The 23,151-nt window shown below is 43.2% G+C and overlaps 3 protein-coding genes and 1 long non-coding RNA gene across 4 annotated transcripts; 3 read left to right on the forward strand and 1 right to left on the reverse strand.

Moving 5' to 3' along the window:
* Positions 1-2,672: 2,672 nt before the first annotated feature.
* LOC117896983 lies at positions 2,673-9,148 on the forward strand. The gene is made up of 3 exons (XR_004649059.1): positions 2,673-2,698; positions 5,399-5,400; positions 9,056-9,148. It is a non-coding gene; the product is annotated as an uncharacterized LOC117896983 (long non-coding RNA).
* A 10,158-nt stretch (positions 9,149-19,306) lies between these two features.
* On the forward strand, positions 19,307-20,597 carry LOC117897971. Its single transcript, XM_034807082.1, has 2 exons — positions 19,307-20,028; positions 20,091-20,597. Exons 1-2 carry the CDS (start codon positions 19,760-19,762, stop codon positions 20,419-20,421), a joined length of 600 nt encoding a protein of 199 aa, XP_034662973.1. The 5' UTR covers positions 19,307-19,759; the 3' UTR covers positions 20,422-20,597.
* On the reverse strand, positions 20,439-21,954 carry LOC117897970 (tRNA (adenine(58)-N(1))-methyltransferase catalytic subunit TRMT61A). Its single transcript, XM_034807081.1, has 3 exons — positions 21,707-21,954; positions 21,177-21,635; positions 20,439-20,789 (listed from the first exon to the last, which is right to left on the reverse strand). Exons 1-3 carry the CDS (start codon positions 21,873-21,875, stop codon positions 20,467-20,469), a joined length of 951 nt encoding a protein of 316 aa, XP_034662972.1. The 5' UTR covers positions 21,876-21,954; the 3' UTR covers positions 20,439-20,466.
* Positions 21,955-22,504: 550 nt separating this feature from the next.
* Positions 22,505-23,135, forward strand: LOC117898746 (60S ribosomal protein L34). The gene is made up of 2 exons (XM_034808368.1): positions 22,505-22,576; positions 22,641-23,135. The coding sequence occupies exons 1-2, from the start codon at positions 22,512-22,514 to the stop codon at positions 23,053-23,055; spliced, it is 480 nt and encodes a 159-aa protein (XP_034664259.1). The 5' UTR covers positions 22,505-22,511; the 3' UTR covers positions 23,056-23,135.
* The last annotated feature ends 16 nt before the right edge of the window (positions 23,136-23,151 follow it).

Genomic DNA, 23,151 nt, shown 5'->3' on the forward strand with positions numbered 1-23,151 from the left:
GGGAATACTGTTTAAATACAGGTTAATATATTTTGTGTCTCAGTTTTATTATTCTCACCGATGATATCTTTACCTGAAACCTTTTGTCTGCTTTAAAAAGTGAAACATCCTTGCGTTGTGCAGAGCATTTTAAAAAGATAAATAACGTTCAGAAATTTATAAATAAACGTCGACGACAATTGGGATCGCTGAACACACACAAAACCGAAAACAAAACATTTCAACAGGAACTACATGTAATTTTTGTACTTCTGCCTCTTGGTCTGCCCCCGGCCCATTACCTCTGGAGTATTCCCTGCCATACCCCTGCCTGTCTGTTGTGGCTTTGGAGCATTCCCTGCCTCCCACAATACCAAGACCATATGCATTGCCTGGGACGGGGTCACGACACTTTTTGTGGCAACAGAGTCAGCAGGAGCAGCAGCAGTGGCAGCGTCAGTGGCAGCGAGCAGACTCACTCAAATAGTGGGAGAAGTAGCCATAAGTCCGGCCTCGATCCCCCACACCAGTTGGTGCCTTATTGTTTTGGGCTGCGGCTCGGCTGTAGCTGGGACATTTTTAAAGACAAGAGCCCAAGCCTGGACCTGGGATCTGAGACATGGAACTGAACCCGAGCCCCGAACCCGAGCTGTGGCTATGGCTTTCTGGCGACTGCCTGGCGTCAAGAGAATGCGTTGGACTTGTTTTGCCTTTGGCTTTGATTTCGCATTGTGGCACATTTTTTCCTAGGAAAAAATGTTACATGAAATTAATAAATAGGCAAATAAATGTTTAACAGCTGCTGTTTTTTACGTGTTGAGGCTGAAGATGTTGCAGTTGCACGCAGCACGGTAGCCATTGTGCTGCATACAGGGTGATGGTGATGATGCTTTTTGGTTGTGCTTATTGTGGTGACTGCCTCCTGCCGATGATGAAGCAAAACGTCATTTGCATAACACCATGGAGAACCCCAACAAGGATGCCCTCCTATCCCTATCCCTATCAGTGTTTTATCTCAACCATTTACTTCTTGCAAAAAAAAAACGAGTAGGGACGTGTGAGACGCTTCTTACGCGTCACAACTTTTATACCCGGCACTCAGTACTACATCTGCACTTCAGCGGTTATTTGTCAAATTTTAAATTTTTTCTTCGTCTATCATCTACATCAACAACACCACTCACGCCAACACGCTCCTTTAGCTCGCCACCCTCCCCTAGAGACACACACTGCAGAGTCATGGCAGAGTCGCGGAGACGTGTCAGGGGCAGAGGCCATAAACTGCGCGAATCAGAGTGTGAATGAGAGAATGTGTAAAACAAATATAAGCTGCGGGACGGGGTGGGTTTGGCCACTGCAAATTAATTTCTTCATTGTGGCTATAATAATGATCCCAATTTGGTGATCTGATAGATATGGTCATTCCCTACGGAATGGCGTTTTTAGTTTTCTGTTATCTTCAAAATTGTAGATTTGGGAGGCTTTCCCCCTTTGGCGGGGGCGGAAGGGGGCGGGGCTCATTTTTGAAATACACTGGTTTCAGTGTGAGCATATAGCAGTCTGGATGCAAAATTTGGTGGCTCTAGCTCTTATAGTCTCTGAGAACTAGCCGACAAACAAGACGGACAGACGGACGGACGGACAGACAGACATGGCTCAATTGGCTCGGCTATTGATGCTGATCAAGAATATATATATACTTTATGGGGTCGGAAACGTTTCCTTTTGTGCGTTACATACAACCGTTATTCGCACACATACAATATACCCTATTTACTCTTCGAGTACCGGGTATAAAAAATACGGCGCTATTTACTTTTCGAGTACCGGGAATATTGCCATCGGTTTACTTTCCAATGCGACCAGTTTTGCAGGCGGCTTTTGATGCTATACTCGGCATAACAAGTTAGAACAAACATAATAGTACAACTATAATTTATGCACAATTGGGGCTAAAATGTGTACAACCATAATTTACACATAAACAAGGCAGCTAGATCTGGGAAACTGGGGGCCGCAGAGGTAGCAACAAACCTTAGAAAAGAGCAACAGGAGCGGCAAGCCAAAGATGAGCAGCAGGAACCCTGCACAAGGTGACTGATAAATTGATCAACGCTGTGGCGGGACATAAACTAAAAGCTTATTTAACATTAATTTCGCCACGAAAATCACAGTGCAATTTTGAACATCAGTTACAACCAAAACGAGAAGGGACGTGTGAGACGCTTCTTACGCGTCACAACTTTTATACCCGGCACTCAATACTACACCTTAGCGGTGATTTGTCAAATTTTACATTTTTTCTTCATCTGTCATCTACATCAACAACACTACTCACGCCAACACGCTCCTTTAGCTCGCCACCCTCCCCTAGAGACACACTTTGCAGAGTCAGGGCAGAGTCGCGGCAGAGGCAGCGGAAAAGACGTGTCAGGGGCAGAGGCCATAAACTGCGCGAAGCAGAGTGTGAATGAGAGAATGTGTAAAAACAAATATAAGCTGCAGGACAGGGTGGGTTTGGCCTCTGCAAATTAATTTCTTCATTGTGGCTATAATAATGATCCAACCGCATCCCAATTTGGTGATCTGATAGATATGGTCATTCCCTACGGAATGGCGTTTTTATACCCGGTACTCGAAGAGTAAATAGGGTATATTTTATTTGTGCACAAAGTGAATGTATGTAACGCACAGAAGGAAACGTTTCCGACCCCATAAAGTATATATATTCTTGATTACCATCAATAGCCGAGTCGATTGAGCCATGTCTGTCTGTCCGTCCGTCCGTCTGTCCGTCTTGTTTGTCGGCTAGTTCTCAGAGACTATAAGAGCTAGAGCCACCAAATTTTGGCTCCAGACTGCTGTATGCTCACACTGAAACCAGTGTATTTCAAAAATTAGCCCCGCCCCCTTCCGCCCCCGCAAAAGGCCGAAAACCTGCCAATCCTACAATTTGAAGATAAAAGAAAACTAAAAACGCCATTCCTTCCGTAGGGAATGACCATATCTATCAGATCACCAAATTGGGATCCGATTGGATCATTATTATAGCCACAATGAAGAAATTAATTTGCAGTGGCCAAACCCAACCCGTCCCGCAGCTTATAGCAGCACACTCTGCTTAGCGCAGTTTATGGCCTTTGCCCCTGACACGTCTCTGCCGCTGCCTCTGCCGCGACTCAGCCCTGACTCTGCAAAGTGTGTCTCTAGGGGAGGGTGGCGAGCTTAAGGAGCGTGTTGGCGTGAGTAGTGTTGTTGATGTAGATGACAGATGAAGAAAAAATGTAAAATTTGACAAATAACCGCTAAGTTGCAGATGTAGTACTGAGTGCCGGGTATAAAAGTTGTAACGCGTAAGAAGCGTCTCACACGTCCCTTCTCGTTTGTTTTCTTTTATCTTAAAAATTGAATTTGGGAGGTTTTCGCCCTTTTGCGGGGGCGGAAGGGGGCGTGGCTCATTTTTTAAATACACTTGTAACAGTGTGAGCATACAGAAGTCTGGATGCAAAATTTGGTGGCTCTAGCTCTTATAGTCTCTGAGTACTAGGCGCTCATCAGAACGGACAGACGGACAGACAGACATGGCTCTATCGACTCGGCTATTGATGGTGATCAAGAATATATATACTTTATGGGGTCGGAAACGTTTCCTTCTGTGTGTTACATACAACCGTTATTCGCAAAAATACAATATACCCTATTTACTCTTCGAGTACCGGGTATAAAAATTGGGAATGGGGAGGAGTTGATCCACATGCGAAAGTTTCTCTGCCTCGCTCCTCTTCCACACCTTTCTGGGTGAGTCCCGCGTGTAATCTAAGCTGCCATTAAAAAAAATGCAAGAAAAAACTTACGAAAACATGTGCTACATATTACCGCTGACGGGGGAGAAAGACAAACAGAGGCAGAGAGAGAGAGAGAGAGAGAGAGAGAGAGAGGGAGGGAGGGGTGTGCTCCTATAACTCCTCAGCTGTGGGCTGAGGTGGGCTAGACTCTGGAGCACAAGGCTGAGGCGGGGTAGCTGGCAGTCGCAGTCGCCCAGTGACGGAAGTAAAGCAGCAAAGCCTGCACCATGGAAGGGAATGGCGTTTGGGAGGAAATAAATCAATTGGAGAATTTTATGGATTTGCAGGGGCAAGCCTGTGCTACATCACTTCATACGCCAACATGCTCTTTTAGCTCGCCCCACTCCCCTAGAGCCACACACTACACGAAGCAGAGTGAGAGAAAATGTGCAAAAAATAAAAAAAATGCCGAACGGGGTGGGTTTAGCCACTGCAATTTAGTTTCTTCATTCAGGCTATAGTACTGATACAAACGGATCCCAATCCTTCCCTACAGTTTTTTTTAGATTTTACTTTTCGTTTGTCTTTAAAATTGTGGCTGTGGGAGACAAATATTAGATGATTTCGAGACAAAACAAAGCCACACTGAGAGCAATTCAAACTCATTTGTATATAATTTTCACAAAACATACTAATAAATGAAGCAGTCGCGGTTATCTCCTTTTCAATTTTGAATGTTGATTTCGATAATTTTGCAGCTCTTGTAGCTGATATTCACGAAAAATCGACATGCCCATATGCACATTTATGATATCTTCTTCGACCGCATCTTGCTGGAAATGTTTCAACAAACAAATACATCAAATTTTAACAATTAAGAAAGAAATAAATAAAATATACCCACAGACGAATATTATTTGATGTCAAAAACTGACAGCTCACTTAAAGGCAACTTGATTGCCTCAGTTTGCTGTTTGCAAAAAAAAACGCTAAGGTCCAGATGTCCTACTGAGTACCGGGTATAAAAGTTGTGACGCGTAAAAAGAGTCTCACACGTCGCTCCTCATTTTGAATGCTATATTTTAGGTTCCAAAATATATCGCAATAATTACGTCCACCTATATATCTGCTTATCCTAGTATTTTCCGTAATTTATTCGCATCTTAAAACAAATATTTAAGTACAATTTTTGTGTAATTTCTGCCATTGTACCTGCCATTGTACATCGACCTGCCTGCTCTGGTTGTTGATTCGGCTGTTTGGTAGACGGGCCAGCCCGTAAGGCCGCCAGGCTTTAGTGGGAGAGCTGCACAGACGCAAGAGTCTCTCTACACTGTAGAAATTGCACCTGTCCTGGCCTGATCTGGGCTGCCTATGCCTCTGCACTGATACGCTCCATAGTGCTCTGTGCTCCTCCACTGCAGCGAGCTACAAAGATTTAGAGCGACATTAGAGCAGTCAATCCATCATGACTGAACATTACCATAAATTACACAGAAATAATTGATTATTACGAGTAGACAGAGACGGCGGAGCGAGCGGAGAGTGGCCCAGTGACGGGAGACCGAGCGTGGAGCGACCCAAAGACGGGAGACCGACTTTGTTTTTTGCACATGCAATGGGGAGGCCCACAGACGTCTGCCCCCCTCCTTAAGGTACATTTTGTGTGTTTGATGCTGCGTCAGGGTTAGCCAGTCAGTTAACTATACTCTACGCAGCTTGGCCAGCAACCGAACCAACTGATTTAGTTAAAATTACACTGGGAAGTTGCGCAGCGACCTGGTCAACAAAAGTTCCTACTCTAAGTCAATTTCACCGCCTCCTGCTCTCCAGAGGCAAATAAGCGGACTCAGGTTCAGGTCACTGCGGACTCTGGTTCAGTGCTCGACCTCTGCGCTGTCGGGGTACTTCGAACTGAGGCAGAAATCATGGCCAACTACAGCTACGCTCCACTCCGCTGAGTAGTTGAAGTAGTTATGAAAATTCTCTGTACGCCGAAATTTAATCAATGTAGACAAACAAAAATTGCCAAAAGCTCAACTCGGGTGATCACTCAGACCAGATAGGAGAGGGGAAAATGTTTTGCTTTCCATTCTTTTGCGGCTGATGCTGGCCCAGACAAATTGCTAGCCATTTGCGTGAATTTTAACTAAAGTTTAAGTCGACTGTTCATCTCAAATTGGTAGGATAAGTTATTAAAACAGTTTAGAAATGGCTCGAAATTTAGTTTTGGTAGCATAACATAATATATTATAAGCGTTAGTTTAGGTAATTCCAGGATTATTATTATTAATAGTTGAAATCCATCAGGTGCGGATGAAGATTGCTGTAAAATGGATGCCTGAATGTCGGTTAAAGTCAGCGATCTATATCTACACCAATAATAAATATTATACGGCTGCGATGGTTTTGCGATACAAATTGATTGCAATTTTATGATGGATTGATTAAATCGATTGATTTGAATTTATTTTAATGTTCCAAAAAGCAGCTAAAATCTTCTGTAAATGTGATAAAAGAGCCATAAGTATTTTAGGGTAAAATAGGGTTAAGATATTTATTTAATTAGATTTTTATATGAAATTATTGACAGCAATGTCAAGTCTTTTCTCTCACAAAGACTTTACTTAGTTGATTAAACATATCCCCTTATATACTCTTTGAATTAAATATAAAACCCGTATACATATGTACATACATATGTATGTACATTTGAACATATATTCATACATCAAATAGGGTTGCAAAAGTTAAATAAACTATTATAATTTTTTTAATTTATTGACGCCAATCTAAAGTTTTTTCTCTCCCAAAAACGTTTCTCGTTATACCCGGTACTCGAAGAGTAAATAGGGTATATTGTATTTGTGCACAAAGTGAATGTATGTAACGCACAGAAGGAAACGTTTCCGACCCCATAAAGTATATATATTCTTGATCAGCATCAATAGCCGAGTCTATGTCTGTCTGTCTGTCTGTCTGTCTGTCCGTCTGTCCGTCTGTCCGTCCGTCCGTCTTGTTTGTCGGCTAGTTCTCAGAGACTATAAGAGCTAGAGCCACCAAATTTTGGCTCCAGACTGCTGTATGCTCACACTGAAACCAGTGTATTTCAAAAATTAGCCCCGCCCCCTTCCGCCCCCGCAAAAGGCCGAAAACCTGCCAATCCTACAATTTGAAGATAAAAGAAAACTAAAAACGCCATTCCTTCCGTAGGGAATGACCATATCTATCAGATCACCAAATTGGGATCCGATTGGATCATTATTATAGCCACAATGAAGAAATTAATTTGCAGTGGCCAAACCCACCCCGTCCCGCAGCTTATAGCAGCACACTCTGCTTAGCGCAGTTTATGGCCTTTGCCCCTGACACGTCTCTGCCTCTGCCGCTGGCTCTGCCTCTGCCGTGAGTCTGCAGTGTGTGGGTCTAGGGAAGGGGGGCGAGCTAAAGGAGCGTGTTGGTGTGAGAAGTGTTGTAGATGTAGATGACAGATGAAGAAAAAATTAAAAATTTGACAAATAACCGCTAATGTACAGATGTAGTATTGAGTGCCGGGTATAAAAGTTGTGACGCGTAAGAAGCGTCTCACACGTCCCTTCTCGTTTTATAAAATATATTACCGCCTGTTTAATGCACCCCCCTTCAACTCCACATCCATTTCCAAAATATAGTTTTTAATTGGTGTCCCCCCTACGAATGACACAGGGCAAATTTGAGGTTATTACACACACAAACAAAGTTAAATTTTCTGCTCGATATTTAAACCAATGAAGACAAAGGGTTACCAGTCAAAATTGAAGGTTTTTGTTTTGTGCCGCCGCCGTAAAAATACTCGATCTATAGTGAGCTTTATAGTCAAAAACAACAGACAAACTTCAGAAAATCTGCAGATCAAATCGGGAAACACTAAAGTGAAGATAGAGACAGGATAGGACCGACTTTGAAACGATTGAATGATTGCAAAATGGAGATAATGAGGAATAAAATAAAATAAAGTCAAAGTAAAATAAGGATATGCACTGCAGTGCACAGTCTGTGTCGGCCGTTCGTCAAGCGGAGAGTTTCTTCACGGACACTTGAAGTTTATTATACAATGACATGTCAATTCTGATTGGGATGATTCCCAGTTCCAGTTTGATACGTAAACAAAAGCCCGAAGCATCGATTGGGATCTCTGCTGGCTGATGGCTGATATTGATTGATCGTTGTATTTGTACTGAGTGATTGATATAAAATGATGGCAAAAGGCGGTAGACAGTAGGGGCCGGCTAGAGTATTCACGAAACAATAGTTTAAATTATAAAGGCTACAACTGGAGTACCTTTAAGTGGGGAGAGACCTCTGTGGGTTGATCTAAATGTTTGCAGCTTTGGCTTTAACTTCAACTTCAGATTTGACGTCAATTTAAACTTTAACATAATCGAAGTTCAGCTTCAACTTCAGCTCCAACCTCAGCCTAAGTTCAGGTCCATATATAAAAGCAAGACTTCGCCTGCCGTTTGTTCGGGGGCTCTTATCAAGATGCTTTCAATGTTTCGTTTAGGATTTTCATTTGTAGGCATTTAGCGCTGCGGCTCCGACTGCTCTATGTGCTATAAATATACATATATATATAAATGCTATAAATAATAAATAAATATATATATATATACATACATACATATTTATATATATATATATATTTATATATGTATATATATATATATGGCAAATGTAGTGCCAGTAATGTGTGAATGTTGGCAGACATTTGTTGGGCTTTTGCCATTGTGCAGGCACAGGCCCGGCCAATTCCGACACTCGTAAATTACAATAAATTATGTTGAAACTGATTATTCTATACAATTTATGGGGCCCTTTAAGTGGGCGTATGCACTTTTATTTTATTGTGAATGATGATGTTGGCAAAAGATCAAAAATGATCTTCAGCTGGTTTTGGCTCCGGTTTGTGGGAGTTGCGGGGACTGCGGGGGCGCTGCTGTACGTTCCAGATGAGCGCGGGTTAAACTTTTTTTTTTTGTGTGCTGCTTGCTGTGTTAATGAGGTTCAAGTTCTCTGCTGCACTTAATAATAGCTATTAAAATTGGCTTTAGTTTTTATTTTTGAGGGCTAAATTTTTTTAACTTTTTTGCATCATTTTCACAGCCACCTATAACACTACTCAACAAAATGGAACTTTTTTTTCCTCAAGGATCCAAAGCAACTTTTTTTTGTCCCGGTACTCGAAGAGTACAGAAGGAAACGTTTCCGACCCCATAATGTTTATATATTCTTGATCAGCATCAATAGCCAAGTCGATTGAGCCACGTCTGTCTGTACGTCCGTTCGTCTTGTTGAGCGACTGGATCTCAGAGACTATAAAAGCTAGAGTCTCCAAATTTTGCATCCAAAATGCAAATACATCCAAAAATCTCCCACAGTCACAATTTTGAATTTTATCAGATCACCGAATTGGTTTCCGATTGGATCATTGTTATAGCCAGAATGAAGAAATTAATTTGCAGTGGCTAAAGTGGGTTTCGTTCCTTGAGGAAAAGTCGTGTCAGGTAGTGTAAGTTGTGGGAGTGTGTTAACAGCACCAACCAAAGGTAGAGCCTATCAAAGGCCTCAAATCAGTGACGGAGCCAACAACAGACGAGTTATAAAACACACATCAAGAGCAGACACAGTCTCCAGAACCTACTCGCCACCCTCATCATCATCAGCAGGAGCAGAGGGAGCAGCGTAAGGAGCAGGCGCAACGGGAGAGGCAGGAGCAAGAGCAGGAGCTCTCAGCCCTTTGGGAATAGCCTTGGCAGCGGCGTAGCAAAACATTTAATTAAAACGAGAAGGGACGTGTGAGACGCTTCTTACGCGTCGTAACTTTTATACCCGGTACTCAGTTAGTATATCTGAACCTTATTGATTTTTTTTCTCAACTTTTACATTTGACATTTTACATTTTCTCTACATATGTACATATGTCATCCAACACGCTCTTTTAGCTCGCTTTCCTCCCCTAGAGCCACACACTACACGAAGCAAAGTGTGGAATGAGAGAATGTGCAAAAAATATAAAAAGATGCTGGGCGGGGTGGTTTTAGCGACTGCGAATTAATTTCTTTATTCTGGCTATAATAATGATCCAATCTGATCCAAATTCTGTGATCTGATGTATATGGTTATTTCCTACGGGGCACAAGCCATGGTGCTGAGCGTTAAAACTCTCATCTGGCTGCCACAACCGAACCGAACAAACGTCAGTGGTTCAAATGCTCGTAATGATAATTACATAACAGCATATCCTGCAGCCTGCTTAGGATTTTCGGACTCAACAACCGATAAAGATAACTGAAATAAGATTGCCAAGTACCCACAAAGAGAGGAAATTTAATAATTGTCTGCAAAAGACACATCTTAAATAAAAAAAAATAAAAAAAGTTGAAAATAAAAAAAAAATAAAAATTTCCTACGGAATGGAGTTTTTAGTTTTCTCGCATCTTCAAAATTGTGGATACAGCAGATTTTCGTTTTTGCAGTGGCGGAAGGGGTCGTGGTGAAATTTTGAAATACACTTTGAAATGCATGTTGATGAAGATTATATATACTTTATGGGGTCGGAAACGATTCCTTCTGTGTGTTACATTTTTCCCCACAAATACAATACACCCTGTTTTTTCTTCGAGTACCGGGTATAAAAATCAAGCTAAAAAATAAATAAAAAGCCAAAAAAAAACAACAGCAACGAAATACGCTGCGTTGCGACAACAACCGCGAAGACACGCTCCAGCTTTCATATCAGATTGAAAAGTCGGAGCCAGGCCGAGAGCCTCAACAGCGACTCAGTCACAAAAACAGACGCAGAGAGGGAAAGAAGGGAGGTTGAACCGAAAAACGAGTGCAGCGCACAAAAATTTGATGCGATTTGGATCGCAGGGCGACACAATGAGAGTGGAGGTTGATGCCAATGGGGCATAGGGACCACCAAGAGGGCAGGAGACAGGGCAGGCTCGCTGTACCTTTATTCCCAATGTTGGGTTTTGGCTTTTGTCAACGTACGAATTTCGATGATTATTCATTGGGCATGCCAATCACAGCACACACACACAGGGCTAAGCAATTTCAGCAATTATAATATCAAGCTATGCAGATCTCCAGCAAGATGCCAGCCAGCAATTGACATTGCCTCAGGCGGAGGAGATCTGCTCTCGCACACCCTTCTACACGAAGCACCGAAGAACTGTGTGTGTGGCTCTTTAATGACATTTCTGGGGAAACAACATCAGCCTACCCAGGCAGCAGGGTCTGTGGTGCTGCCCGGTGCCAATGCCAGTTCCAGTGCCAGATTCGCTCTGTGTGGCAGACAAAACGAAAGACTTAGGACACAAACTTGCAAATTAAAGAACATTAATTTTCGGCCCAACTTGAGCTAGAGATAAGCACCCAAACACACAAACACAAACCAGAACAGAGTACAGACTATAGTCCCGGCTCCTGCTGATTGATTACACTAGCCGAGCAGAGCACACAATAACAACAAAGGAGAAGGAGCAGCAAGCAGTCCTCGTTGGCCTGGGAAAAAATCAAAATAATAATGATACATAATAAAAATGGAAAACTTCTAGACGCCATATAAATCAGAGCAAATATGAATTGGTGTTTTGTGTGTCCTACTCTTTGTCTACTGACTGTTTGTTTGTTTGTTTGTTGGCTTGGGGTCGTTGTTGTAGTTTGTTTTTGGCGTTTTTTAGTTGCTGCTTTAGTGCTGCTTGCTGGTCGCTGCTTGCTTTTGCTGCTATTGCAGCTTGTTCTAGTTGTGCCTTTTGTCAATTGCCATGGCACAGTGGAATGGTTTAAGAGGATTGGAAGAGAGAGGAATAAACATAATTATAACATAAAAGTTATAAATAGAAGGAAACTTTAGGGCACACAGGATTAGCCGGAGGAGAAAATTAAAATAAATAAAAAGGGAAATTTTATGGAAAAAATTATTAACAGGCGTAGAAGAGCTAGGAAGAATAGTAGAAATTAACAAAAAGAAGAAAACCTTAGTTGCTGCCCTGGCCTCAGTGAAATATTTGGCCAATTGTTGCCACAGAGTTAGCCAGAAACAGACTTTAAGTCTCAAAATCATTTTTGGTTTATTTTAATGTCTGAGATAAGACATTAAAATAAACCAAAAATGATTTCCCCAGAATTCATTTATGTAATACAAGTTGGGCACCCTCGACTTAATTCCCAATTTCCCTTACTTTTGCGCCCACTGTATGCAATTTAACAGGCTACATTCTGCAATGCTTTGCAGCTCCACTGTTCGTACTCTTACAAGTTTGTCTGGGGGAATGCTCCTTGCACGAGCTTTTGTTGCAGTTGCAACGCTCCGCTCACATTGCACACAGAGAAAAAGAGAGAGAGAGAGGGCTCCCAGTCGGAGCCCAGACACAGCCAGTTGTCGCCGTTTTGGGCCCATTGTCTGTGTGGGAAAAAAGCGAGCTCGACCAGACCAGACCAGTACCGGCTACAAATGTGCAAAATGTATGGCTGAGTCGATAGTTTTCAATGCCAAATGGTTCATGCATTTCGAATGGCAATCATAAACGGAAAATGCATGTTCGCCGGACAATGCCTAAACGCCGCATAAATTCGACAGAGTCTTTTTTGGTATATGTATGTACATCCGATATGCATATGCGGCTAGTTTAGCCCACATCTCGGTGTAAATCGAAGGAGTCTTTCGATGCTGACTGGAACTGCTGTAGCTGTTGCAAATCATTATATTTTAACAGCTTGTTTGCTCGTTTGTTTTACAAATTGAAATCGCCATGCGAAAAATGTTACAATAAATTTATATTTAAACACAGACCTTTTATTTTGTCGACAACATGGTGCCGTTTTATAGCAGCTTTTTGATGTTTTTCCTTGTTCCTTCTTTTTTTCTGCATCCTACACCTAATCGCTGCGTTTAATTTACTTAAATTATACTAATGATCTTGAAGCCTGCCCCGGGTACCAGAGTCGATCCTCGGCCACAGCATCTTGCATCCGAGCCAAGCCATTTGTTTTCAGCTCGTTTATGGGGAGAGGCGGCTCAATTGATTTGGCCAAAGCCACATAGCCGACAAAAGAGAGCCGCCAACAAGAGACGACTCCAACTCCGACTCTGACTATGCGAGAGACATTGTCCAAGTGGTCCACTCCTCGACTGGCTAGTGCGAATCCGAGTGTCGCTAGAGTGTGGCCTGACATTTAGATGAAGTGTCTGTGAATCTGAGATGGGTTCCAACTCGATTTCCAGCTGCGTTTTGCCTGGCAGCCTGCTCTTTGGCCCATCTAAATGTCGACGTTGTAATTCCAATCATAAACAAAACTTTAATTTGTATTGCACATTCGAGGTGATACAGTCAAGAAAGAGTTTTTGTACTGTGAAGGGTAAATTTGGGTAAATTTGTTTCCATGGCTCCTCCTGTCCTCTCCTGGCGGATACTCTCTGCCGAAATTTTTATTGATTGGCATTTCCATAGCTGTTGAGTTGTTGCCGGCATAACTCTCAGCTGTAACCAAAAACTGTTGGTGTTCTCCCCACTCAGTTTTAACACTCAATTTGGCCAATAAGTAGCCAATATCCAGCGCTTAAACTATGCCACACCGTGCCATGCCATTGAGACCCGTGCGATTGTTGTTAATTAATTAAAAATATCAACAAAAAATACACATAGACGATTGCGTTGACAAGATAAAATGGGCAAGCCACACAGGGGCACAAAAAACGAGAAGGGACGTGTGAGACGCTTCTTACGCGTCACAACTTTTATACCAGGCACTCAGTACTACATCTGCAACTTAGCGGTTATTTGTCAAATTTTACATTTTTTCTTCATCTGTCATCTACATCAACAACACTACTCACGCCAACACGCTCCTTAAGCTCGCCACCCTCCCCTAGAGACACACTTTGCAGAGTCAGGGCAGAGTCGCGGCAGAGGCAGCGGCAGAGACGTGTCAGGGGCAAAGGCCATAAACTGCGCAAAGCAGAATGTGTTGCTATAAGCTGCGGGACGGGGTGGGTTTTGCCACTGCAAATTAATTTCTTCATTATGGCCATAATAATGCTCAAATCGGATCCCAATTTGATGATCTGATAGATATGGTCATTCCCTACGGAAGGAATGGCGTTTTTAGTTTTCTTTTATCTTCAAATTGTAGGATTGGCAGGTTTTCGGCCTTTTGCGGGGGCGGAAGGGGGCGGGGCTAATTTTTGAAATACACTGGTTTCAGTGTGAGCATACAGCAGTCTGTAGCCAAAATTTGGTGGCTCTTGCTCTTATAGTCTCTGAGAACTAGCCGAAAAACAAGACGGACAGACGGACGGACGGACGGACGGACAGACAGACATGGCTCAATCGACTCGCCTATTGATGCTGATCAAGAATATGTATACTGTATGGGGTCGGAAACGTTTCCTTCTGTGCGTTACATACAACCGTTATTCGCACAAATACAATATACCCTATTTACTCTTCGAGTACCGGGTATAAAAAAATAAAGTAACTGCCACAAAATCTATATGCTGGCTGCAACTGCAGCGTCAAGGTGCGACAATGACCCTGCTGCAAGTAGCCAAGCACCACCGCGTGTCTCTGTGTGTGTCTGTGTGTGTGTGTGTTTGTGTGTGTGTGTGAGTGTGTGTGTGTGTGTGTACAGTATAAAATACAGTATAAAGGTACGAGTACTCGTAGCACGATATTGTTGCAAACATAATAAAACATTGCATTTAAGAGTACATAAAAATTGTTAGTGGAGTTTTCAGTTTTGCCATGCCAAACCGCTAAATAATTACGCTGTGCTGCAAAGGAAAAGTAAGCAAGAGACACAACAAAATAAATTAGGAAACAAGAAATATTTTTTTTTTTTTTAATTTCGACGCTACAGCGAAATTGGTTTGTCGCAGACGATGAGTTCGCATTGACCAGGTACAAATGTTACTAAAAATTTTGAACTCAAAAAAGAGTTGTTTGCCGAACGAACACTAGATATAGAATGAAACAAAAAATATAGCCAGTAGGTTTTTTTTGCTTGTTTTGAAATACTTTCAGAAAATTATTATTTTTATTTAATAATTAGTTCCTTATAATTATATTTTTATTTATTAAAAAAAACCGTTTCAACAGTAACTTTTGTTGAGCGATCGTTTCTACAAAAGAAAGTCCTGCAGAGGATTGATATTAAAGTCTACAACTTGAAAATCAGTAATAAAATCTATTGGATATTTTCTTCAATTCCATATATTTTAAAGCACTTCTAGAGACCTGTGTCATTTATATTGCTAGCAGTATAGGATTTTCTCTCCTCTTAATAAAGCTTCATATCAAAATATAGGACTCTGATTACTCTTCTATGGGTCTACTTTTCGTCTTCTCTGTTGAATTCAGCTCTGGAAATCATCATTTTTAACACAGCCAAAACATATTTTACTTACCAGAGTACAGAGCAGAGCCTTACAAGGCTTCAAAAAGCTTACAATGTTATTGAACTTAGAATTAACGAGAAGGGACGTGTGAGACGCTTCTTACGCGTCACAACTTTCATACCCTGCACTCAGTACTACATCTGTACCTTAGCGGGTTTTTGTCAAATTTTTCATTTTTTCTTCACATTTCTTCTTCTTTACTTCTTACGCCAACACGTTCCTTTAGCTCGCCCCCCTTCCCTAGAGCCACACACTGCAGAGTCATGGCAGTGGCAGAGACGCGGCAGAGGCAGAGGCCGCACAGTGCTGAAGCAGAGTGTGAATGAGAGAATGTGAAAAAACAACAAAAGCTGCGGGGCAGGGTGGGTTTAGCCACTGCAAATTAATTTCTTCATTGTGGCTATAATAATGATCCAATCGGATCCCAATTTGGTGATCTGATAGATATGGTCCTTCCCTACGGCGTTAGTTTTCTTTTATCTTCAAAATTGTAGGATTGGGAGGTTTTCGTCTTTTTGCGGGTGCGGAAGGAAGCGGGGCTCATTTTTGAAATACACTTGTAACAGTGTGAGCATACCGAATTCTGGATGCAAGATTTGGTGGCACTAGCTTTTATAGTCTCTAAGATCCAGGCGCTCAACAAGACGGACGGACAGACGGACAGACAGACCTGGCTCTATCAACTCGGCTATTGCTGCTGATCAAGCATATATACATTTATGGGGCCGGAAACGTTTCCTTCTGTGCGATAAATACAACCGCTATTCGCACAAATACAATATACCCTATTTACTCTTCGAGTACCGGGTATAAAAATCGAAATTGGCTGGAATTTGTGTTGTTCAGTGCTCGTATAAGGCAGTCAGGGCCCGACTTAACCTTGCCAAAGCAGTTATTCTTGCTACGTTGTACTGCTGATGTTGCCGCTGCTGTTGTTGCAGCTGCAGGCAATGCCACTTGCATCAGAAAAAACTGCAACAACAAAAATATAGAACAAAGCTGTGCAACTCCAAAAATTAAAATAAAAAAATGATAGCCAAAGTTCTGTGTAACACAACAAAATCTAGAAACAATTATTGCCATTAGCGAATTGGAAAATATTGTTGTGCTGTTTGCACAATTTTCTCACGGCACTTCTCACGGAGGTGCTTTGCTGAGGAAAAGCCTTTCAGGAAATTCCATTCCATTTCCATTCTCCTGTCTCGCGGGACAAGCAATTGGTTTGTCAATAATCACAATGGAACTCGGCGATCATCTTCATAATTAGCACATCCAACAGACAGCAGAAGAGAGGCGAAATATAGGAAAGAGAGATAGATATAGAGTAAGAGGACGAGAGAAAAAGAGAGAGCGAACGAAAAAATGTAATTTGTTTTCACACAACATAATCAACATGATAACCCCCGACCAGAAACGTCTTTAGATTGAGTCTAATGATGATAAACGCTTTTACTGTAAGGTAACCACAGACTCCTGACACCGACGCAGAGAGAAAGACTCAGTACAGATGGGACAGGAGTAGGGGCTAGGGCAGGGGCTGTGGATGGAGCTGGGACAGGGGCTGAGACTGAGGAAGTGATAGGGGTTGGATGAGGAGGAGGAGGGAGGGGGGTTGTGGTATGGAAGTATAGCTGGGACTGCCTGTAGAGGGAGTCAGTAAAAATTACTGCCCAGCTGTCCGCTGTCTGCCTTCTTTTCTGCCTTGCTGGCCCGGCCTGACTTGGGCCAATAATAAGTGAACATTCCAAGGCGTGTTAAGAGATGCTCGATTAAATGCCTCAATTGTGGATCATATTGAACACCAACGGGCAGCGGGAAAACGTTGCTAAAGAACCGAACATCGACACCACACACCACCTGTCCGCAACTGAGTGTGGAAGAAGAAGCAGCGAGGCAGTCAGGCAGCAGTCATAAAGCACCGCCCCCACCAACGGTCCACTTTTGGGTCGATTTTTTCCTTCAGTGGCGCGCTCGAACTGTTGGTGGGTTGCCCGTTGCCTGTTGAACGTTGGACGTTGCCTGACTTTAGCAGTGTCGAAGATCCAACAATAGCAACGACTTCGACTGGGCGAAATCGTTTAGTGTCGTATCTAACTAAGAAAACGTATTTTCAATATCGAAATTATTATTATTAGCTGACAGCAAATCGCAGCATTCTACTAACTCTTTTTTTGTGTGTTGCAGCTGATGTTGTCGGCTGTTTTTGGCCGGCTCATGTTGTAATAAATGGACAGGAGAGCATGGCATACATATGTTGTACACTTTGTATTATATGCGAGTAAGCTAAAAAAAATATGAAAAATATATACTTATTTATATAAGAATGTATATTTAGCTCTTTGAGCGCTAAATAATGTGGGGTATTTTGGAGACCAGAGAAAGTATTTAAAAGGAAAATCTGAGCACATGTAAATGTAAAATTCCAGAAAATATAACATAAATTAATAAATGATTCCTATGCTTATTGATAATTATGTTAGACATAATGTGAGAAACTTTTTATTAAGTTTGTATTAATGTATGTATGTATTATGTTTTTTATATTCCTTCATTTATTCTCTGAATTTTCTTACTTTACTACTACGTTCTTACACTAGCGGGTATATAATATGATGCGGGAAGTATTGGGAGTGGGCGCCCCACGCGCGCGGTACTGCCGCAAAGCATTGCTTCGCACATGTATGTATTATGTATGTACATATGTATGTACATATGTATGTATGTCCTGACTAAAGGGCTAAAATATTATACAAATATGGAAACTGTCATAAAAAAGTGAAGAAATAAATAAGAAAAACTAGATCTGACTTAATATAGAGAAAATAGTCCCGAAAAAGTGGTCTTACAAATTTTAAGTTAAGATCCAACATTTAACAAGTCTTCCCAGAGAGCGTATTTATTGTAATAACATTAAATTAAATCTTAAAATCTAGCCCTTCCTTCCCATTTTAAGGGTATTCACATAATCACCACAATCCAAGCCCAACTCAGTAATCCACACTGCCGCACTAACTGCCATCAATTTTTTTTTCGTTTTTAGCTCGTCTCTCCACAGCGTAAACATATCTCAGACTTTGGGGCCGGCTGCTAAAGGTGAGAAACTGGCCATATTGCTGGCGGGCAAAAGGCTAAGGCTGCACCCTACCCCAAACTGGCATACACCCAGGCAGGCTACAGACCGGAGACTACATAGCCAGAGAGCCCGAGACCGGCACAATTATATGCCATTTGATGGAAAATAATTTTCAATAAAAATAATCATTTCCAAATGGAAATTTATGCACAACTAAGCAGGTGTTTAGTGACGAGTCAAACAGCTGTGGCAATGGCTATTTTTGTTGTTGTTATTTAAAGGTGAAATTCAGCGACTGGCGACTCCCCCGTGGCGCAGAGCCGCGGTGCACCCCAAGTGAAAATTCGTTACAGTTGTCGATTCAACAAACAAGATAATTTTTCTATACACAAAAGCTAAAGACAAAGGGGGAGAGCATAACAAGAGGTGAGACTTTGATAAGCAACACGTTTGCCAGCGGTAACCAACTATGCGCTGTTTCAGTATACGAATCTTCCAATTAACTGACCAATAAATAGCGGCTTTCGAGTTCTTTTAAATTTGTGAAATAGTGCAGACTCACGCGCCCCCAAACGGATCAATGGAATTGTGGTAACAAGTACGCCTATTGGCCTAGCTGCTTGCAACAATAGACGCCTTTTTGTAAGCGACAACGGGGGGCTAATCCACTTCAAGAGGCGAACAATTGTTTCGGAATACTTATTATAGTACTTCTTGACAGCTGAAGCAGCTCGGAAAAAGGCATTGGGATGGCAGTAAAGATTTAGCCAGAAGTTCGCTTCTTTCTCAATCCCATTTTCCTTCACAGTTTTGATTGATGCAAAATGATTGAATCTAATGGGAAAAGGCTATTTTTTGGCAGGGTACTTAACATCCATCAAAACACTAAACGTGGGGTATTTAGAACGGCAGCAGCAACAAGTTGCCAGTGGCCGGTTGACATATGAGCAGCAACGGGAGCAACAACCGCAACAGCAGACCCAACAGACCCAGGAGTTACCAAGCAGTTGCTGTCCCGAACAGCAGGCTGATTCTTCAGCTCAAAGAAGAAAGGAACTTTTGCCGCTACACCAAGTACCGCCAGAGTACAGGGAGCGGCTACTACACAGAACTTTTTTTGACCTAACAAGCAGCAGCAGCAGACTGGAGAGAGAGAGAGAGAGCAGACCCAGAATTATGTAACAACTGCAGTTGCACTGGCACTGGCCGCAAATTTGCAAGTCAAGTCACTGGAGATGTCACTCCACACGAATGGACACTCGGGACAGCTGAGCAAAGCTGCCGCCGCGGTCGCTGTGCATCGTTTTAGGTCGGACCGGTCCGTTGGACTTAATCTGAGAATGATTGTGCAATATTTGTGAAGTATCCGTTGTCCTGGCAAGGTTGTTATGGACGCACGCTGTTTGTGCATATAAACATGTTTGCAGCACAAACACCTCATTTTCTACCCTTGAGTTCAGTTTGGAGTTGCCTGCGAGAATGATCTCACGCCGCGACAAATTGCTGCTACAGCCCTGGGAGCAGCTCCGTTATGCACAGCATCGGGAGAAGGTATTGTCCGCACGCCCAGCCATCGATACGCATACGCCGCGCTGCCACGAGCACGTGCAACGCAAATGGAAAAAGCAACAGAACGAGCTCGAGCGTCAGCAGCAGATTGAGCGTGAAAATCTACGGCTTCTGCAGAAGCTGGGCGACATCATGAGAACGAAGCGAATCAACAATGTTTGGCTGGAGCCGCGACCCAAGTGGGTAGCGTAGCATTTTGTATGCCATTTGCCAGGAGCATTCATTTTGGTTTCTCTTGCAGTTTCCTCAATCGCGAAAAGCAATTTCCCACACGTCCGTACTCCAGTTTGCCGGAAATTGTCACCATTTATGGTCAGCAGCCGCCGGGTACGCTCATCTATGGTATGCTGCCCAAGCCCACAGTGGTGGGTCGCTGTCCCACGTGCAGCGGCAATCCGGAACGCACCGAGGTGGCCATTCCCGAGCAGCGTACACCCTGGGCCCCGGCCCGAAAGTCATGGAATCGCAAGACACAACAGCCGCTGCAGCAGCAACGTTGCTACCACTGCGGCTCGTATAAAAGCAGCGAGCGCAAATTGTCTGAGGACTATGCCTACTCCTTTGATGGCTGATGAAAGCGACGTGTAAGTTACGAAAATAAAATACACATTTATTAATCAAGGCTTTGGTATGTTGGGCGGCAGCGTGGCAAAGGTGAGAAAGCCTGTGTGTCCGGGCAACGTTTGAGGATTGCTCGAGGTGAGATACTTCTTCAGCTCCTTGGGTGTTTTGGTCTCCTCAGCGTTAGGCGTGGATGATTCGTTACTTTTGGGCAATTTAAGAAACTCCAAATCGATGACGGGCAGCGAACGCGTCTTGATGACGCTCTCCTGCTGCAGAACCTCCATCGAACAGATCTCGTTAAATCCCAGTTTGGTGAGCTCTTGAATGCAGCGCTGTGACTGCTCAATGCAAGGTGAGAATGAGCAAAAACGGCCGCCTAGAAGGAAGAATCGAAACGAAAATACAAGGCTTAGGATTGAGTTTGAGTTGAATTTGAGTTGCTTAATATAAGGGCTTTCCACTAGCTTTGGATACCGCCTGACGAACAATCGAAATTCCACTTCCCCTAATGACAAACGTTTCGCAGCCAGCCAGCGAGCCAGCCAACCAGGTAGCCAGTACAGCCAGCCGTCCTGCCGTGGCCACATCAAGTGTCAAAATCGGCCTCATTCAATGTCAGGCTCAATGAAATGGCAGCCTGACTGACTGACTGTCCGCTTCGTCTGGGATTCTTGATTGCAGACCAGGCCAAGCCTTGGACTCCGCCTCAGCCTGTGCCGCCACTGACAACTTCTTGTCAACGCGAGCGCTTCGATTCACTTACCCGACAACTTTAACGCCTTGAATGCATGCGGTACAGCCAAATCCGGTGCGGGTAGATCCAAGAATACCGCATCGGCGGCCCCATCCAGTTGGGTGCTGAAACCCAAATTGCACACATCCCTGTGATAGACGCTTACGTATGTGGCGAATCCGTGTCGCTTGAACTCATCGCGGGCCTGGTCGGCGCGAGCCTCATGAAAATCGAATGTATGCAGATGACCGGTGGGCTTCAGCGCGCGCAGAATGTAGTGCGACAGCGAGCCGGAACCTGTTCCCGATTCAATGACTACGGCACCGGGTCGCACCTCCAGCTGGTGCAGAATCATACTTATATCTGGAGTGTAAATGATTTGAGTGCGATGCGGGAGTGTTTGTGTCCATAGCTCTGGGGTGGGCTGCAGAACATTGGCCCAGCCCTTTGAGAGTTCCACGCGGCTGCCGTATTCCACGCCAATGATGCCTGCAAACGAGAGGTTCTCAGGTTATCAGCAACAAGTTTAACGAAGCACTAAAGGCAAATGTTTCACTGACTTTCCACCTTGAGCGAGCCATAATTGGTCTGGAAGATGTGTTGTATGGTTTCGCCCTTTTTGTTCACTATTGTGGGCACTGCCTCAATGGCATGCATGGAATTGACACTCAGGTATAGGATTACAATGTCCCCCTGCTCAATGTGGGTCTTGGGTTTAAGGAAACTCATATTTTCAATTAGAAATTCGTACAAGTCGCGTTTTATTTACAAAATGTGCGCGTGTTGACTACTTAGTGGCGGCCCAGCCACTATCGACATATTTGGCAACACGATACTATCATGTAATAGACGATGAGTCGGACTTACGTAGAGCTTCCATGGATGTGAGAATGCACGCTTTGTTCCACGATGAATTCTTCAAACGGATTAAATTATTGTTTTGGTGTTAAAAGTCTCTGCAATCTAGTAATATCAAATAGAACATCAACATCGAGGAAAATATTTTAAGACTACGGTATATTATGGTATATTTTTAAAATGAGATGGTATATTTTTGAGGGTCTGACAGTATATTTTATCGATAATTCCGCGGTCAAACTGCTCATCTCTATTTCCCTCTCTTTTGGTTTTTTTACAAAGTATGTATGCCCGAATTTCTGTATAATCCGCCGACATCCTGCGATTGAACGTCGAAATATGGCCAATTGTGCTAGAAGACGATGTACAAATATGCCGGCCATGTTTTCACAGTTTACTTATGTGCAATTACCTTGTATTTTCCCTTTATTCTATGATAATTTGTTGTCCCGTTATTCCCTGTGAATATGTTTGCGAACATGACTTTGTTCCGGTGGCAGCCGCAAAATGGTGCAGAGATTGACTTTGAGGAGGCGTCTGTCCTACAACACGCGCTCAAACAAGAGGCGCATGTAAGTAGATGCTGAGATTATACCCAAAGATCTAATCGAATTCTGATATTTTGTTTGTTTACAGTGTGCGCACTCCCGGCGGCCGTCTGGTTTACCAGTATGTGAAGAAGAACAAGACCGTTCCACGCTGCGGTCAGTGCAAGGAGAAACTTAAGGGCATCACCCCATCCCGGCCCAGCGAGCGCCCACGCATGTCCAAGCGCCTCAAGACCGTGGCCCGCACCTACGGCGGTGTCCTGTGCCATGGCTGCCTGCGCGAGCGCATTGTGCGCGCCTTTCTCATCGAGGAGCAGAAGATTGTCAAGGCCCTGAAGAGTCAGCGCGAGGCACTTGTCAAGCCAGTCAAGAAGGTCGAGGTCAAGAAGCCCACAAAGGCTGCCGCCACAAAGAAGCCCGTTGGCAAGACCGCAGGCAAATCTGGCGTGAAGGCCGCCGGCAAGAAACCCACTCCCAAAGCCGCCGTCAAGCCCAAGAAGTAGATTGATACTTTTGGGAACTTGTGTGAAACACTTATTTTGGACGTGAAAACATTTTGTAATAAAGAAAATACAAACTGGAATCGTTTATTTGGCTAG

This window comes from Drosophila subobscura, chromosome O (genome assembly GCF_008121235.1).
Source record: "Drosophila subobscura isolate 14011-0131.10 chromosome O, UCBerk_Dsub_1.0, whole genome shotgun sequence".
In the NCBI taxonomy this organism is placed as follows: Eukaryota; Metazoa; Arthropoda; class Insecta; order Diptera; family Drosophilidae; genus Drosophila; species Drosophila subobscura.

Excerpts from the sequence above, each read along its gene's own strand:
- LOC117897971 (XM_034807082.1), top strand. The coding sequence starts at position 19,760 with ATGATCTCACGCCGCGACAAATTGCTGCTACAGCCCTGGGAGCAGCTC. Across the intron at positions 20,029-20,090 it reads TGGCTGGAGCCGCGACCCAA|TTTCCTCAATCGCGAAAAGC; the intron begins GTGGGTAGCGTA and ends TTTCTCTTGCAG.
- LOC117897970 (XM_034807081.1), bottom strand. The coding sequence starts at position 21,875 with ATGAGTTTCCTTAAACCCAAGACCCACATTGAGCAGGGGGACATTGTA. Across the intron at positions 21,636-21,706 it reads TGGCTCGCTCAAGGTGGAAA|GCATCATTGGCGTGGAATAC; the intron begins GTCAGTGAAACA and ends TCTCGTTTGCAG. Across the intron at positions 20,790-21,176 it reads CAAGGCGTTAAAGTTGTCGG|GCGGCCGTTTTTGCTCATTC; the intron begins GTAAGTGAATCG and ends TCTTCCTTCTAG.
- LOC117898746 (XM_034808368.1), top strand. The coding sequence starts at position 22,512 with ATGGTGCAGAGATTGACTTTGAGGAGGCGTCTGTCCTACAACACGCGC. Across the intron at positions 22,577-22,640 it reads CGCTCAAACAAGAGGCGCAT|TGTGCGCACTCCCGGCGGCC; the intron begins GTAAGTAGATGC and ends GTTTGTTTACAG.